General features: G+C 40.3%; 1 protein-coding gene across 2 annotated transcripts; it reads right to left on the bottom strand.

The window, feature by feature from the left end:
- Window positions 1–299: 299 nt before the first annotated feature.
- KCNMB1 (potassium calcium-activated channel subfamily M regulatory beta subunit 1) lies at window positions 300–17,531 on the bottom strand. 2 transcript variants are annotated; one of them, XM_067566750.1, is made up of 6 exons: window positions 17,380–17,531; window positions 15,240–15,500; window positions 12,967–13,051; window positions 8,680–8,849; window positions 6,792–6,987; window positions 300–2,033 (listed from the first exon to the last, which is right to left on the bottom strand). In XM_067566750.1, the coding sequence occupies exons 4-6, from the start codon at window positions 8,814–8,816 to the stop codon at window positions 1,749–1,751; spliced, it is 618 nt and encodes a 205-aa protein (XP_067422851.1). In that variant the 5' UTR covers window positions 8,817–8,849; window positions 12,967–13,051; window positions 15,240–15,500; window positions 17,380–17,531; the 3' UTR covers window positions 300–1,748. The 2 variants fall into 2 exon arrangements, with proteins under 2 accessions (XP_067422851.1, XP_067422852.1); XM_067566751.1 differs by lacking the exon at window positions 15,240–15,500.
- Window positions 17,532–19,004: the final 1,473 nt, after the last annotated feature.

Consider the following 19,004-nt stretch of genomic DNA (forward strand, 5'->3'; position numbering starts at 1 on the left):
CAGCTGTTCAGTGATTCAGGGTGAAAAATAGAGCCCAACTCCTCTTGCTTCTGAGTTGAACATATTAAGCTTCTCACATGTATTCTCTACCTCACGGACGTTTTGGTTCATGGAAATTTAATGGTGGTGAGGGGAACATTTGGGAAATGAATTCATCTAGGCACAGACAAGGTACAGGCCGGTAGAAGCAATGTCAGGATCTCCCACATCCCCCTGACCGGGAGGGACTATCCCATTAAGAATAAGAAACAAGTCCATTCTCCATGCATATTTAATTTTAATCTTCACTTCCCCTACTGAGGATGCCAGCAAGGGTGCTAATTGCAAAGGTGTCTTTTGTGAACACTTGTTCACAGGGACTTGAACTAAAATGCCTAACTCATGGTGCCTATATGTGAATCAAGAGCTGATGGTACAGACTCATATTCAACTGGCCGGGTTTTAAACCAGTGGCCCAGAGATTAAAGGCTTGTATGTAGTCTCCGATTGCTTCCTGCCAGTGTACTCTTGTCACTAATCCACCAAGAACTTCAGAAAAGAAATGTAACAGGCTATAATGAGTGGAGAATTTTTTTATTGTTTCATCATGCGCCTTGCCTTCTTGTACAGCAAACAGTAGGGGACTTTCTATTTCAGTGCGAGGGGGGTTATTTTTTCCCTTTGGTGCTTGATGGATTTAAAATCTGCAGCCTAGCTTTGAATTTTTTCTTGTGGTGCTGACACATCTATTCACAAAATATGTGATGGGAAGGACTTTGCAATCCATGTCACAACTACCAGTCAAATACAATACACATGGAGTACTTCGGATTCCCATTGTATGCTGTAGTGAATTGGAAACTGAGTTGAGAACAACGGGCTGTTCTCTGAAAATGACTATCAGTGTAGATGTCAGAGCAGTTTCAAAAGCCTGTACTGGAATTTCAAGACCTTTCTTTGCTGAGGCTAAAGTGTCTGTGTAAGGCGCTCTCTCTCTTTCTCCTTGTCTCTTATGCTCACATAACTTGCTGATTGTTTTAAGTAAATAATTTTTACACATTTTTGTCCTCTTTGGTTTGACTTTTTAGTGTTATATGTCAGATGCAGGTGAAAAGAGAGCATTTTAAAAGGCAGACCTTTCATCTATTTCAAAATTAAACCAAAGCAGAGACATAATTGCAGAAGTTACTGTCTTTACAAAAATTCTACACCTTGAAAAAGTATGTATATAGTTTGTGGAGTGTTCAGAATCTTAAAAAGTAAAGGCTAATGTCTTGATTTTCAGAAGGGTGACATTTGAGGATCATGCACATTTCCGCACGTATCTTTGTGTACTTTCCCTGAGCAACCAGCTCTTCTTCACACACAGGTAAAATGTGCCGCCACATGTGTATATAGCTCCAGACAGTAATTGTGTATGTAAAGTTGCCACAGAAAGAAACATGTGAATGTCTGGCCTCGACTTTCTGAAAATCGAACCCCAAATGTGCAACATGCTCTTGGTCAGCAAACTTGAGTGCTGAATTTCTAACCTAACTCTCAAGAATTTGATGCATGAAAAGAAAACCGTTCTCATGCAATCCCTGGAATCCCATATACCTCTTTTCTTTTATGTCTAACTCAGGGTAATCAATGGTATGTAAACTCAGACAACATCTCTCTTCTCAGAGTCTAGAACAGTGACCCCTGAACATGGTACATTTTAACAATTACGAAGTACAGACTGACTGTGCTGGGGAAAGGAACTTAGGTTATTTTGTTGTGGAACGTTATATGTTTGTTTTGTATTGCGAAGCAGAAAGTACAGAAACATATTGACTGACTTTCACCATGATAATAATCAAAACTCCACCAGTCAACATAAGGGAAGGCCAGAGGAAAGTGAAGAAAAGTCCCTTTGGAGGATATAGCCTTTTTAAAATGACACTTTTCTTTCTTCCTTCTGGGTCGTAATAACAGTGGAAAGTCTGATGTTTTCTGAAATTTTCTGCAATAATTTCTATTTGCATTTTAACTTCTTCGTAGTTCTCCAAGTTTCGTGGAATATAGGAGCACTAAAATGAGAAATCAAGATACTAGTTAGAACAATTGTTCTACTGCAGTATGTGCAGTGACGCAAGACTTTTAAAAAACATTACTTACTAACTTAGATAAAAGGAGATGTGCAGATCTGAAAATATCTCATAATGTTGTCTTGCTGTTACCTTGTGCTTCCCCCACCTATTTGTTTTTTGCACCTTGTTGTAAAGTTAGCCCCCAGTCCTACAAAGGGTTATGCACATGTGTAACTTTATGCATGTGAAAAGTGATTTGGGGTTGGGAAGGAATTTCTCCCAAGGTCAGATTGGCAGGGATCTTTTTTGCTTTATTCCGAAGCATGGGGTGTGGGTTGCCTGCTAGAATCATCCCGGCATATCTCACCTCATCAATGCCCTACCATTGCAGGGACGTCAGGCATTTGGGACATCTCGGTCCATCCTATTCTCTGCTTGTGGCACACAAACAACAGTTCAGTGTCCTGAGGACTGAAACGCGTTCATCTATCTAAAGTCAGTGGGCTCAATATTAGGGTTATCTAGGTGAAATTCAGTGGCCTGTGGAGGTCAGACTAGATGATCTAATGGTCTGTTTTGATCTCAAACTCTATGGATCTATGAAAAAGTGTTATTGGAGCCAGTGGAACAGCTACTGCTCTTGAAGTTAAGCCCATGCATAATTTTTTACAGACTCGGGGTATTTGATTTTAAACATAGAGACTTTCGGGGTGTGTGTGTGTGTGTGTGTGTGTGTACACAGTGCCTAGTCCTATGGGCCCTAACCCCTGACTGCAGCTTCTGGCGCTACCACAGTACACGTACATTAGTTGTGCAGAAATTCATAAATGGGCTGGGCCGTAAGGTGCCAGAGACAGTGGAACAAAGGTATGTCACCACTGATAGTGCTTTCACGGTCATGATTTAGTCTATCACTGATGCCATGGAGCACCTCTCTTAGACTGCTGGAATAGGCTAAATTCCAGTTATTGAAGGCGTGACCAGTATTAAGAGTTACTTCAGCATCAGCTTCTTTCTGTAATTAACAAAAGATGATAAACAGACTGCACTACTACCTCTGTCACAGACTTGCAGACTATCCACATAAGCTGCTGTTTTAACTGTTGTGTGCAGTGTGAAAGTCAATATGAAACAACACAAATGACCTACTTATTCATTGGGGGAGAGTGTATTTTTAATTGGTTACACTATGAAACGACTTTGTAGCTCTCTTGTGCAAGAAATAGCTGTAAGTGTAGTTATTTTATTTGTATTAATGTAACACCTCTAGGTTCTAGCTGTGATTAGTGCCCCATTATGCTAAGTACTGAATGCACACACAGAGAGTGAAGGATGGACGGTTGGTCCCTGTACTGCAGAGTCTGCAGTCTAATTAGGTGAGACAGACGAGCTGAGAGGGAAATGAAGTCTGAGAAGTGAATTTGCTTTCACATTGTAACACAGCACTTCAGTGACAGAACAGGGAACAGAACCCCATTCTTCTGAATATCTATCCATGTTCCTATCTACTGGGCCCACACTGCTTCTCAGAATAAATGTGTTGCTGGATTCTTAAGAGAGCTGTCTGCTGAGAGCATTCTTTGTCTCTGTAACTGGCTAACTTAATGTGTAAAGGGAGAAAGCAGAGATCAGCTATTCAGTCATACCTTCCTCATGGACAGGCAGTGGACTTTCAAATGTAATTGAGAGTTTATTTAAAGAGGCATAAAATCCATTCATTGCTCTTGGAAGACAGCTTAGCAAAAACTGTGCTGACAGGCTTAACTTATTGAAGAAATTATACTTCCGTTCAGGTTCACAATGTTTATTGCATCATTGAATTAACGCCCATGAAATTGGTTTGGCTAAAATAAAAGCCCTTTACCCAAATCTCAGCTATGTGTTTGGAATGCTGACTGACATTAAATGACTGAAAATGCCATTTATTTCAGAGCATTAATCCACAGGACATTTTCAGGTAGCTGAGGTACTACTTTTTTCCATTTCTCTCATCTTTTTTCCCCTCTGGAACAGATAGTGTTTGTTGATCAGTTTAACCTAGCCTTGTAGTAATTTTAAAATTTCAACTGTAGAAATGCAAAAGCTTTATCCCAAAATTAAAAATCTAAACAAATGTAATGTAAACAAAATTACATTTTCCCAAGCCAACACGACTGCAAGACCTTGAAAATTGAAAGAAAATCTTCTATATGCAAAAATAAAATTGGATCCCTAAACCAAGAACACTCATCTCCCTTCAAATGTATTCCTAGATGTTTCAGGACTGCCCTTTGATAGAGCAAGACCGGAAGAGGAATTCCAAGTTCCGGTAGACAGGCTGAAATTTACCCCTGTGCGGAGATTCACCCTAAAGTCTATGTACCATTAAAGTTCCATGGAAGTCTCATAATAAAGCTTAACTGGGACTTCACTGGTGCATAAGGACTTGTTCTGGCCTCCTACATAAGGATAAGTAGCACCCACTATGCTGAATATTGGACCCTAAGAGTTAACCACTGTCCTTTAACTTGCTCTCACAGACCACCCGACAGCAAGGAGAGTATTCAGTGCACTGGCCCTGAATGTCTGAGATTCCCTATAGTTGGAGTTTTACAGAGGACAGTGAGAGTTTTTCCCCAAAGCTGAAGGTTCTCTATGTTCACTTAATTTTTAATCTTGAGATCTTAAAGCCACCTCAGATGTGGTGAAATCATTTTAATACAAAAGCGAAAAGGAGCTTTGACAACGAGATACTATAGGTAACTTTTCAAAAACACTGATCTTAGAATTGCCGTATGTTTGAACTATATAGGAACTATATAGGAATGTAGACCTTGTCTTTACAAAGCTTGCAATAGCCTTGAAAGACTGATGTGCAGCATTTCCAAATGCTCGGAACTATCTGCATGTTTAAATCCCATCATGCTTTATACTGTTTAAGATCTATATTCTCCAGTCTTGAAGTGGACTTTGAAGTGGTGATTGACCCAAGTTGCTAAATTCAGATATGGAATTTCCTGAAGTCTTGGAAGGGTCAAAGGCACCTGGCATTTTGGTTTGGCTCTTATTTTGATGAATGTGCCAAGGAAATAAAAATCTCCTACACTAATCCTTACTGTTTTTCTTATATATACACGTTGTAGTAATTCTATGCTTTGAACATTCAAAACCCACTCTACTCATAACATTCTAATTTATGTTTCTCACTCAAAAGCAAGTTCAAGACAGCATAATGGACTCAGACATCTATATAGAAATCCTACACTTCCCCTGCACCTCAATTATCCCATTTTGCAATGGATGAAATATCTGTCTTTCCATGAGACTGGCAGCTAATTCACATACAGTACAGTAAGACACAAGCATTCACACAAACATATTTTGCTTATTCTTTTTTTGCTTATTGCCATCTTATTCTCAGACAGGATTATTTATTTCCTCTTAAAGCTAACTTGCTGAGTGAGACAATCAATTTTCACTTCATATGCAAGTAATGTTTCAGTAAGTGTTCAAGAACTCACTGCAGCATGATATTTTGCTGCTTTCGTGGCTGAAAACATTTCCCCCCACTCCCATTGAAAATGGTGAAATTCTGGAACTTTGGTTTAACTTGCTATAAAGATGGGGGCAAGTGGCAGCATTCAAGTTTATATTCTGGTTTGACTTTTGAACACCCTAAAGTTCAGGGATGCTTGGATCTGAATATTCTGGTTTGCACATGTCCCGTGAGAGCTGAAAGCTTCTTTTTGTGGGGTGAAAAAAAGGAGCCACTAAAATCTTCCCTGTTTTGAAACAAATTCAACCCAAATCATCTTGGCTGTTCTGAAATGTCCTTCCAGTTGCAGGCTGGGGGACCAGACCTTGCCATGGTAAAACACTACAAGACAGTTGATTCCAAACAGAAGCACAAGTGGAGTTGTTGGAAATGGCATGAAGACATGTTCCTTTACAGACTGCCATTGCAGGTTTGATGTGCCAAGTCACTGAAAACTTTGGACACTCCCTTGAAATGAAGCTAAACTTGCAGCTGTTGTGGTTCCCATAGCCCTTACTGGAATGGAGCTCCATCATAATACACAGTGCAACCTCTCTGCACAGGTTTTGTTTCAGTAACACTCCCATCTAGCCAAGGGTATTTCCAAGCTCTGATGTGACAGTGGGAAGAAACAGTTGCAGATTACACCAAGAACAAACCCAGCTTCTGGACTGGGTGCCCACATTCCTGGTTTGATTCCCACCTGACGTGCACCAAACCCTATGGTGTTTCATGTTCCAAAAGGCTCTGGAACTTCACTTTCCCCCTTCTACCTCCCCCTTATTTCCTGCACTCCCTGAATGGGAGTGAACTTTGGGGCTCTGTGTTTTTAATCAGGACCATATTTAATCTCAACCTACTCCAGGGTTATTCAACAAACGCTTGGGCAAACTACACGTGTTGATCTAATCCTCTGAATTGTGTTTCAGTTTGCAGAGATTATGTATATTTTATGCTTATAAATGTTTAATAGTTATTTTTAGTTGATGTAATTGCTTTGCAAATATTACCTTAAATATGTCTGATACCGTATTTATAATACATGCCGAATATGCACTATGCATTTTTTAATGTTTGCCTTGGTCTACGCATAGCATTGGCATGAAGAAAGACTAACAAGTCTATGCTTTACTTTCAGTTAATTCCTTACTACTTTGCTTGGTTATAAAAATAACCCGTGGAATCACAGGTGATAAATATGAACAGCGATTCTGTTTAATACATTTCAATCCCAGTACCAGTACCTTGGGATTTCTTTCCTGTGTTTCTTCGGTATGATAGAGCATAACCTCTTGTCCTGAGAAGTTCAAATCAACCAACACCTCTAGACAAGGATACTTGAAAATGTTTTCATCGCTTGCACCATTGTTGAATGAGCACTGCACTTTGTCCTTGATGTTGGTTTTGAGCAGTTTGCACGTAGTTCTTTTGGTCCAAATGCTATAAAACAAATCATATTGCTTGTAAATGCTTTGTCTACAGCTTCTCCACAGTGTGACTCTGTCCAAGTGCTGCTGACAAATTTTCCACCATCGTATTGTTTCATGTGTCATTAAGCCATCAGCAGTGTGATGGGCTGGTGGCATGGCTGGAGTGTGTATGCAAGGGTTCTGTGCCAAATCCAAACAGACTGGTGGGGTGGGTTGGGGCTAAACGTAGTGCAGGGAAGATATGGATTTGTACTCACCAAGGAGCCATGCACTGGTTGGATTTAGAGGTAGATTCAAACTCCTTTGCATGGATGTGTTTGAAATTGACACCCCCAAAAGAACAACCGAAAAAGTGCGGTTTGTTTGTGTGAGTTCTAGTACTTGTTGGTAAATACTTTGAATGTGGATGCCTGTGTGCTTTTTTCCCCTATGCACCTGAAGAGACCTGAATGAAAATTTTGACCTTTCATATTTTCTGAGATACAGTTTTGCATATTAGAGCTTTTGATGCTTCAGGAAAAAAGCCTTTGACTAATGTTGTTTGGTGACTCTTAAATCCTATATTTACGGAGGGTTTTCACTTCCTTGTTTTTATGAAAAGGGCCATTTGCATGATTCAATAAACAGGATCTTTGCACTAGGCTTTCAGCAGCTTTTTTTCTTTTTCTTTCTTAAACTAACTAAACGTCACTGAATGTTGTTAACAGCTGTGGCAAGCCAGGAACTTCATGATTATCATTATGCTGTACGCCGTGGCCACTCAGATCTTCACGGTAACAGCAACGATAAAACGTTATCCTCCTGCTCCAAAAGCACAAGCCCCCTTGTGGTAAAAGAGGATCCTGGTAAAAGGACGTGTGTGTGTCAATCTACGTACATAAAGAAATCTGTCCAAAAACCCCCAAACAAAGAAAATCCACATGTTTATTGGTATGACAGACAACAAATTGGAGGGTGAGGGGGACACTGACCTGAGCCCCAGTGCTGAAGCCCTCATGCTTTGGCTTCAGCCCCAGCAAGTCTAACGCCAACTCTGATGACCCCATTAAAATGGGGTTGCGATCCACTTTGGGGTCCTGACCCACAGTTTGAGAACCACTGCCGTAGTTCATTACAAAATGCTTCCAGTGGTAAAAGAATTAAAGCTCAAGGCTATGGACCTGGCTTATACTGCCAAAGGTCATACATTCTTGCATAGGCTGGTTGGAATATTTTCATCTATGCTTTTTTTTTTTAAGGAAATTCGGCTTCTTGACACCACACAATAGTTTTTGTTAAAATTTTTCCTTTTTTGCTTGAAAAACTGAAAAAAAAAGTTTGTTTTCAACATCCAAAAGCCAAAATGTTCCCAGTACAAAACCCCTGAAAAATTCCATGAAAAATGTTGAAGAAAATGACAAGTTTTTCACTTTTTTCCCGAACCTTCTCACAGAACATTCATTTCTGGACCTGCTGTGATTCGAATCCTGAAAGGATTCCTGTGTCTGTTGCTTTCCTGCAACTTTATTGACTCTTCATGGTTAACAACTTCCCTCCTCACTTCACATTGTCTAAAATCAGCTTGTAAGCTCTTTGAGGCACGGAATCCTTTTGATTTGTTCTGTATAGCACCTAGCACACTTCTGGGCTTGACATAAATAATAATCTTGCTGAAGCAGAAAGATACAGCCCGGTGTTTATAAGAATAAAGAACAGCAATTACCTCTTCGTGTAGGATGGCACAATTGTGATCCCAATAAAGAAGTACATCATCACTGAGCAGGCAACCATGCCTAGTCCCAGGCATAATGCTCTGGTTTCCCCTCGCTTCTGTGCGGTCACCAATTTTTTCCCCAACATGATTTAGTGTTATGGATTCTGAAATCTCTCGTTCTGGAGTGAAACATAAAAACAGGGAAAAATGCAACCAGAATCATCATCGGATTTAATATTAGATTTAATACAGACTCCAAATAGGCTTTGATTCAAGATACCGCAAATCGTGAGGGGTTTAGGGGAAACTGATCCATTACATCTTTTTACTCTCATTGAAATTTAGAAGGCAGTCACATAAGTCCAGTAAAAGAAAATACTATCCTATGTGAAATACCCAGCTTGGCAAATTTAGCGCTACAGGGGATCTGGGGGGTGAGTACAGACATCTCTTGTGTGAACTATTGGCAACTAAATGTGGAAGCCTCAGAACTGTGGTTTTCACATTTCATTTCACTTTCACAAAATTAGTACTTTTATGATAAGCCTCTGACACTTCATGCATTCCCCTGAAAATGGCCCCTTTTTGGAGAAAACCCCTCAATTTTCACAATATCAGACTGATATTTTGACACAGGTCTTTTTTTTTTTTTTTTTTTTGCATCAAAATGTGCAATATTTTAAAATGTCTGTTTTGGCACGAAAGCTACCATTTCACTAGAAACAAAATATTTGGCTCATGAAATAGCCTAGAATGAAACTGTTAACTTCTCATGAGATTTTATGAGAAAATAAGAGTTATACTAACCCTAATTCAATCTGCCTTATGCTGCTTTTTGTATGTTCCGTAGATTCTTTGCACAGTGTGGACATGCAAAGGCCAAATGGCATATATAAAATCCTTCTACAATAAAACTGTTTTATACCAAGATATTTTCATCTTTCGACATTATCTTCAGTAGAAGTGGAGGTTCATCAGAACGAAAAGTGCAGTTGGCTTAATGCAGTGAGCAGAAACAATTCAGGACTTAAATTTTCCTTCACAGGACACAAAGCTTTTCTATATCCATGTGTGATGGGCTGTTCTCCCCACATCATCCCTGAAGGGGTTAAGATGGTGCAGATAGGCCAATTAATCTTACAGACCAGACCTGAGTGGAGCTAATCCCTGGAGCCAGCCATGAGGAGATGCCCAGCAGTGAGTGAACCTCGTTACATTTTGGTGGGGAAAGCGCAGGTGTGGCAGTCACCCCAGTACAAGGGGAGGTTGCATCAGTAAAGAATAGGGAAAAAGAACTATGGAGCTGCCCTGTATAGAAAGGTTTATGGCCGAAGGCAGGTGCACTCTCCTGGGTTGGACCCCATTTAATGGGGCATAAAAACAGCCAAAGAGAATCCAGGCACTATTTATGCAGGTACTGGAGAATCAAGAAAATTCTGAAACACAGGTGTACCTGCAAGGATATTTGATGAATCTGGCTGAACAGCAGTGGTATAGCCTGTTGGAGAAAGGAGATAGCAGACACTGTAGGGAACAGGACTGGAAAAGAGGTACCGGGGCTATGAGGCTGAGTCCCAGCCAAGGAATGTTATGCCTTTGGTGAAGGGGGCCCCTGCAAAGACAGTGCCCCTACTAATATAGACATAAGAAACCTTCCCCTGAAGGAGGAAAGCCCAAAGGCATCCAACTTCTTGGGAAAGCAGGAAAGAGAGGTGCTTGTGAGGAATTGGGATGTGAGGGGGCATTGCCCTCACAAGGAACAGAACCATTACCCAGGGAAGGGCCAGGCCCTGACTCAGGACCTGTGGAAAAAGGTGGTGCCTTGCAGCATGCTCATCAGAAGAGTAGAGAAGGCTGAGCAGCCTGAACTGGCAGAAGGTGTGAAGGAACTGGAAGGGAAAATGGGTCTTACAAAGATAAGCCTGAAGGAGTCAGGGGCGAACACAGAGACAAAGTGGTATATGGTGGGAACTCAGACCCTGTGGGAAAGGGTTCTGAGGGAGTCTGTGGAGCAGGAGAAGAGGCTACAGGAGAAGCTGGTAGCACAGGGCAGGCCTTGCAAGTGGCTGTGCAAGACCTGGAGTTCTAGCAGGAAAAGTACAAGGACACCATGGAGGACAAGGACAAACGGCTTCTCATGTTGGGGGACCTAGAGCAAGAATTAGATGACCTACAGGCCAAGCTCCAGCACAGACAAGGTAGGAGGGTTACAGTCTTGAGAGGGAGGGGAAGTACTGGGTTCATCCCACCCCAGCCCTGAACACAGACAGGGCCAATTAACCTCACAGGCCAGACCTGTGTGAAAGTAATCCACACACCCCACCACAAGGAAGCCCCCAGGGGTGAGTAAGCCCCATGACACCATTCTTATACAAAAGCCTTGTCTTTGCTAGGCCCTTTATAAATACCCCACTGTCATACAACCATTAGATGCAGCAATGCTTGGAGCACTAGCAGAGGAAATCTGCCAACAGCTTCCTGACCCATTAACTACTGTGTTCACCTAAACCTGCTGTGGTTAGGGTTGGACAACATAGTGATTTAGACCTTTCTACCTAGTCAGCACCAGCATTCAATTCTTGCTGTTGCTGGTGGTAGTGCCACAATGGAGAGTGCTAAGAAAAATGTGAATCTAGGTAGAGTACTAGAGTACTTCTGTACAGCTGACTGAAATCGGGGGATTGGTGTGTTCTCGTCCCCCTTTGTTAAATAGAATTCTAAATGATAACCTCATGGACATTGGTGTTGATTGCTATGGGACTGCAGTAATTGAAATTAATGAGTTCTGAAAATATCTGCTATTCAACCATATTCTCTTTGCCAATTTAGCATGAATGCTGTTTAGCATCAGCATGCAAATGAGAAAGAGCACTATGGTTGAAGTTCAAGGTCCATCAGCATTATATATATGCCATTGATGGCCGTCACCAGTATAATTTTTAATGGAAATATGGCATACTTGCAGAAATCATATTTTCAGCATACTGAAAGGATTTGTTGGGGAAAGGGATAGAAGAGAAGGTGGGGTGGGGGCAAATAATCCAGCAGGCTGAATTAAAACCCATTTAGCTCCAGTCCTTCAATTTGTTGCATGTGGATTATCCTTGGACCTATGCAGTCTCATGTTGATGTCACAGAACTTCTGTGCAGGCACAGGGGGTTGCCAATGTGGTGTCAAATGTCAGCTCAGAGCAAACATCTGCAGGACAGAGCTTAAAAGAGGCAGTTACTTATTATGTTCATTAGTGGCAGATGGGTATCAAAAGGGTTGAGGCTCAAATTTTGCAAGCACAGGGTTCCTGATTCAACAGAACACTTAAGCACCTGTTTAAATTCATTCCTGTTCAGCAAATCACTAAGCACGTGCTTAAGTGCCTTTGACATTTATCATCAAGGTGAAGTCAATGGCTAAGGCTGAACAGTTGCTCATGCACTTTGCAGATTGAGTGGACTGTTGAACAAGCAGGCAAGAATTATTCCACAGTGAAGGGCTAAACCACATAGCTGTTTTGTTGTTTTCTGCATTTTGGCCACAATCCTTCCATGTGTTACCCTTAAATGGGCACCCTGCCTGGCTAGAATCCACCTGACTTCAAAATTTCATTGCAAGAAACATTGTCTGGAGAAGAATAAACACCAAGACAATTGTTTTGGTAAAAGGAACTTCAAAGATGCCATCAGCTTTTGAGAGGAAGAGCTGAAGAAAAATGTGATGATAATAGCATGTAGCTTTCTATTTTAATGATCTTTTAGCCATTCATCCATGGCAGTATTGTTGTTTGACTAGTTCATTTTGATAGTCAAGAGGGAAGATATATGGACAGTTAAGACTTTGCTGCTGTTAGAAAAATATTTTTATTGCAAGCATTGGCATGGCTACTAGCAAAAAATGTACTCTCCCATGGGATTTCAACCTGTGCTGATGCTATTATGCTGATTGCACAGCAGACCCTGAGGTTAGTGAAACTGCAGCAAAACAATAAAATTTAAAAAAAAAATGAAGTGGGTGAGAGGTTTGCAAATTTTGAACAAAGAGATGATTGGTATTCTAAGATCTCCTTGGGAACATAATTGTTCTTCCTGGAGTAATAGCATTTAGTTGCAGTATTGAATATTCAGTTCAGTTCAGTATAAAATTCCACACTAAATAGCTATTTAGACCCCTGTGAGCCATGCTTAGAGAGACGGGCTTTGAAGAGAATCACTTCAATGAAGTTCTAGTACAATTTGCTGAAGATCCTAATCAAAAAGTATCTATCGTCTTCTTAAATTAACAAACTGACACATAATCCATACCTGATTACTGAGGTGTGCTATGATGACAGCATTACATGCAGCCATGTGTGATTCAGACCTTGGGACTACCGTCAGACTTGTGCTCCTTTGATCGATGGGGAAAAAAATAGAAGAAGAGAATGTTCAGTAAGGTCAACCCCCAACCCAGCTGCGCACTCTTCAATGGCAGGACATTGATGGAGCTGAGTGAAAATCAGAATTTCCATCCTACAGGAAATTCTGATATTTCAATGTTTTGTTTTTATCCTGAAATGGGACAAAGTTGAACTCTCAAATGTTTTTAATGGAACAAAAGTTCCTTAAAATTATGACTCAGACATGCTGAAATAGAATGTTTTGTTTTTAATCATCTTGACAGTAAACTGCACCTGCAGTCGTGTGACTTGTATGATGCACCATGTGGCTTGGCCAGAAGGAAGACTGTGGTGCAACATGGAAGATGTAGTCTGGTCAAGGAATCTGGCCCAGAGAGAACAATGGGGATATGGGGTACCTGAATTACAACTCCCATAAGGCAATGCTGAACTGACCAATGCGGTTTAATGATGAACCAACTCTAAACAAAGTGCTTTGGTTCAGTTTAACAACCAAAATGTTTCAATTCAGCTCAAAATGACTTGCAATAAAATATTTTGTTTTGATTTTTCTGATGGAAAGCCAAAAGAATTTGGTAAAATTGAAATTTCCTTGCAGAAATTTTCAATTTTGCAGAAACTGCATTTTCTACTGAAAAATCATTTTGATGGAAAATTCTCAACTAGCTCTACTGATCAGATGAAATTCACCCATTTGCTCTAACAGAGATCCCTTTTTAATGCTCCAGGGAAAAGTGAAAGGACCCAGTGCCCCCAACAATACGAGTTGAGAGGAAAATGCCTTCCACAGCCCTAATGTTGCCATTTGTGCATATTAGCGGAATTACAGTGCTTAAGTATCCATCCCACTTATACTGTGAGATAATGCAGGAGATAGTCCCCCTCATCATATGGAAAACAAGGAGTTATTGCCTTAGGACCATTAACCAAAGAACTAATGCGATTATAAGAATTGTTAATCAGCAGCTCTATCACTTAATGTCTGTTGCATCAATTAATTTGCACTTTTCTTGCATCTAATCATCCCAAAGCATTTGCCAGTTTGTTTAAGCCTCACAGCACCTCTTGAAACTAGGTAGCTAATTTACAGAGTGGCAAACTGAGGTACAGGAAGGCTAAGTGACTTGACCAGAGTTACACAATCAGTGTCAGAAAAGGAAATGCTAGATTGTTTGACTTCAGTTCCCCTATGCTAACTGCTGGGTGATCCTGCCTCTGAAAGTTCCCGAAGCACTTCAGACACACTTCTGCTGCACCCCAACATAAATAAATAAATGATAAATTATGCATGGAATGTTAACAGGAAAGAATCATCTAAAAATATCAGCCAGTGCTTCTACAAACACCAGGTGATGGACCAGATCCTCAGGCAGTATTAACCAGAGTAATTGCATTGACTCTGGTGTTGTTTTCACCTGTTTATACCAGCTGCGAATATGGTCCCTAAAACTGAAAGTTCCTTTGACCATTTTTTATGCTTGTAAATTGAGTGGATGAGCTGATGTAGCAAAAATTGTAAAACCATATGTAGCATGTATATAGGATCCCCTTGTGAAGAAAAGCTGGGGCTGTAAGACAGGACAGCAAAGTTCAGTGAAACTGACCCTATGCACTTATTTTTTTAAACCCCTTGCATATACAATTAACCATTCAGATGCTTTACTGGTTCTTGTTGATGAAAACCCTCTGTTTTCTGGCTTGGAAGACAAATGAATGGGCTATCTGTGCATGCACACGTGTGTATCTGTACAAACGTGTATATAATTGTGACATTATATAAATTTTCCCACAGTCTCCAAAGAGTTAATTATGGCACATCATAAAATCTGACTCATGTTTATGTTTCTTATTTTACTCTGATCTGCTATATCAGAAGCAACAATAAAAGAAGGCTCATTTCTAAGTGTTTCCTCTACCAAAGTTAGTAAATATTTGACAAATGAAATATCATTAAACATTTAATTGGCTTGGGGAGCATTAGTGTTTTAAATCTGGAGACACTGACGTAGGGAACATGTGGATTTCAGTCCTGCTTCAAGTATAAATCAATGTAGCCATACTCTGAAACTGCTAGGGTGGTTCCATAATTATTAACAAAATATAAGCTCCAAATCTTTTCAAACTGCTCCCTCTCCCTAATCTTTTTGTTCAGTCTAGTTAAATTATACAACCGATTACCTGTGCAATTTCAACACATAATCACCACGTTGACAGCTGCTGGCGATAATACTAAAAATGGGTTTGGAGCTGAATACCCAGATTTGATTAGTAGATGTTTTATCCTCGATGGGAGATCTCCTCCCTCCTCCCCTCCTTCAAGGATTTTTGATGCCGTGACCTTCCTTGGTTAAGATTGAAACTCCCTTCATGGTTAATCCATGCTGCTCCTCGATTCGATGTAGGAATCACTAGTGATAAGAGTCCACAGCACTCAGGCACCTGTCAGCAGAGAAGGAGAAATTGACCCCAGACTCCTTCTCCAGGCCGTGAAGCTTCTTCTTTAGTGTGGAATTGAGGTTGATAGTAAGTATTAAGAGTTATTCATGAATAGAGGAGGTTTATCCTGCACTGGTGAATTTCATATAAACACTTAGCTTTTGGTTTTCAGATGAACAGAGGCGGTGGGTGACCAGGGCAGTGGTCATTTGGATCTATGACGATTAACTAATAATACTTTAAACAGGCCCTAACCTAATAGTCTCTAATTCCCCTGAATTACACAGCAATCTCTGAGTTTGAGTGTAAGCAAGAAGCCATTTTGGGGGCCGTTTGTATTTTATACAAAATAGCCATCTGTTTGTTATCTAAAATGTTAACTCTTTAACAGCCATCCAGTTTTATTCACCTTGAGGCATTCCATTCTGGCCAGTATTAAAAAGAGAAGTGCCACTTTCCCTGGCCTCCTAGAAAGAGGACTCCGTTTAGTGACCTTAGAATGATTATTGCCAGTTTAATGGTAATGCAGTTCATGCTTAGAATAAATAACAGGTAAATAAGGAGGCAATCAGAATCCTAGAACTACATATTCAAGTGATTCTGGACGGGGTTAATTCTTGACAGCAAACCTAGAGGAGCCTGTACAATTGCCAGCATCTCAAAATGGAATTATGGGCTCATAATTCAAAATCTGCTTTCTTGTTTTTAGTGTATAGATTTTTAAACCAGTTTGGATCCTTTCTCTTCTGTGTACTGCCCTTTCACCTCCTGTGGTCTCCTGCCCTACTCCCCACCTCATCGCCAATGCAGCTTCTTGTGATGTGTCCTGGTCTGGGTATTTGGACAGATGTTCAAAGTGACTCTTACATGTTTCTTGCCCTATTTTTTCATCTCCAAGCCCCCTCCTACTTACTAGTAACTGTTACAATGTTTTGCCCATAATACTGAGGGTCGCAGCAGTTCCCAGTCCTGAGAAACCCAATTTCAAACTCTTGAAATCAAAAGTAAAAATATTACAAGAAAGCAAATGAAGTTTCTAATCCCATTCTGTGTCTGGTATTTACAGTAAAAGTGATGTTGAACCACAGAAGAGAGAACATACAATTTTACATCCCACCACCGTAAAGGGCTCCTATCCAAAACCTGGACGGACAGCTATGCCACTACAACATGACTTGAGTAGTTTGTATCACATCTGACCCATACATGAGGTGTAAATTTGATCATGAGATTAAAGCACTGTTCACATGCCACAAAACTAGACTGGAGGGAAAAAAGCTGGATATTTATGTCAAAACCTGTAAAGTAGGAGTGAGATGTCAGGGAGTAGCAAATGGTAAATTCTGGTTTCTGATGCTTTTATATAATAATTTGAACAACTGCTCTTATTCGGTCTGGTATCTCTGATATTTTTATAGACTACTTCTTCTGAACTCGCCACAATATGATCATGCATTCTATTCCGTCACTTTGAGACTGGGGTTTCAAAGATGTCTGAGCTAGTTGCCCAGTTCCCATTGAACTTTAACAGGAGCTGGGCATCCAGCTCCCTTAAGCTCTTTGAAAAGCCCAACCTCAGTACTCCTGAAACTTAAGGGTACTTGCTAATAAATACTGGCCCTGACAGGTCAGCAGTTTCCCCACATTGTTATTCACGAGCTATTAATGTCATGCATATTGAAATTCTCAAGTTACTTTGTGATTTATATCTGAGAGGGGAAAACTATATAACTACTTTCCCCCTACCTTAAAAGCTGGCTGTGTTTCTAGAAGCAGTAATGCATATTTATAAAAGCTGTTGTTTCGGGAAGTATGTTCTTTCTCAAAAGACAGCACTGTCCCATAGATTCCTAAGGTCAAACTTTCTCACAGTGGTACTTACAGTTGCTGGTGAATGCTGCTCTTTCTGAGTCTTTAGCTCATGACATAGTTTCTGTTGTTTGACTGATCCTGGTAGGTGAAAACCTTTCCATACCAGTGATGAAACAGCAAAACCTAGAGTTAAAAACTTTCCTTTCCAGGACTCCTCTGGGTTTGTTTTGCTGGGGCTGAACTCTGAGCTTATTTCCCTATTATGAAGATTTCTGTTGCCATAAATGGTAAGGTATGAGAGTGGGTCCAGCCCTCTGAAGATTAATTGCTGAAAAGTAAAAAGCCACAATGTTAAGACCAACTAAAGGCTTGACTTTCTTTTTCATTAAAGCCCCTTTCCTGTGCTCTGGCAGGGTAAAGCGAATTCAAAGCAGGCCTGCTTAAGTTCTCTTTACACTGCCAGGGCAATAGAAACTGACTTTAGTATAAAAGGGAATCAGGCCCTTTGTGTTTCAATCTAAAAGCAATGACAATTTTTTTAAAGGATACTTTACATCCATGGGCAAGAAAAGTGAAGTGGCAATGAAAATGGGTTTAAAACCTTATCTGGACTTGTATGCGCTATTCTGAAGTTAGCTAATGGCATTTTAGTTTTATTTTTGGAGTTAAAGGAGCCTGATTTTTTCTAAAGATCAAAATGCCAGGGATATACGTAAGAACTGAGCACATGATTACCATTGTATATGCGAGCTGTGCTCTAGAGGTCTGTCTGGATCTCTGCATGCACAAATCTAGGTGCAGAATTGCAGTCTGTGTATGTTAATATGCCACACAATCATACCTTAGGCTACTAATATTTTGAAAATCGGACTCTTCAGAGAATTTAGTCCAGTAATAAGTAACAGACTGATACAGAATGAAACTAGCTCTACACAGAACCAGCATATTGCAGACAGCAGTTAAACAAGCTTCCCTTTGCTGCATTTCTAATGTGCTTGAGTCTTAATCTGGAAGGACAATCATACTTAGCTGAAACTTTCAGGAAGAGTGCTTTAGTGGCAATAGTGGTGGATAATTTCTTTCTAGGTTTACCCTTGTTGCCCAGTAACTATCGAGTTAAGCCTGACAATTCTTTCCATGAAGGCCACAGAACAGCCACCAAATGCTAATTTTTGTTTTTTTCCCCATTGATTTTGGTCAGAGTTGAGCTAATAGAATTGCAGCAGTGGAGATCAGAGCAGAGTTCAGCAAATTCAGTTTTTTCTTGTAATATTTGTATATAGCATCACACTGGGAGTTAGATCTTAAAGGGCAAATGCAATCCTCGGAAATACAAGTGGGAAAATATTAAGTAGGAGCAGGAAGGTGGTGTTACCTCTGTATATAACTTCAGTGAGACTATTATTGGATTACTGTGTCCAGTTTAGGAGTCCAAAAAAGGATGTTGGAAAAATGAAGAATTGAGGTCTGGAAAACATGCCTTCTCGTGGGAGACTAAAGAAGCTCAAACTATATAGTTTATCGAAGAGAAGCTTAAGTGACTTGATTATGGTCTATAAGTATTTACATGGGGAAGAGATTTCTGATGGTAAACTGCTCTTTAATACAGCAGAAAAAGTCATAACATGCTTCATAAAGTAACAGTCCAGGGGGTTGGAAGCTGAAGTTATATAATTTGGACTAGCAATAAGCTGC

The sequence above is a fragment of the Emydura macquarii genome, unplaced genomic scaffold (assembly GCF_026122565.2).
Source record: "Emydura macquarii macquarii isolate MOO-44397 ecotype Brisbane River unplaced genomic scaffold, CSIRO-AGI_Emac_v2 contig_2768, whole genome shotgun sequence".
Classification (NCBI taxonomy): Eukaryota; Metazoa; Chordata; order Testudines; family Chelidae; genus Emydura; species Emydura macquarii.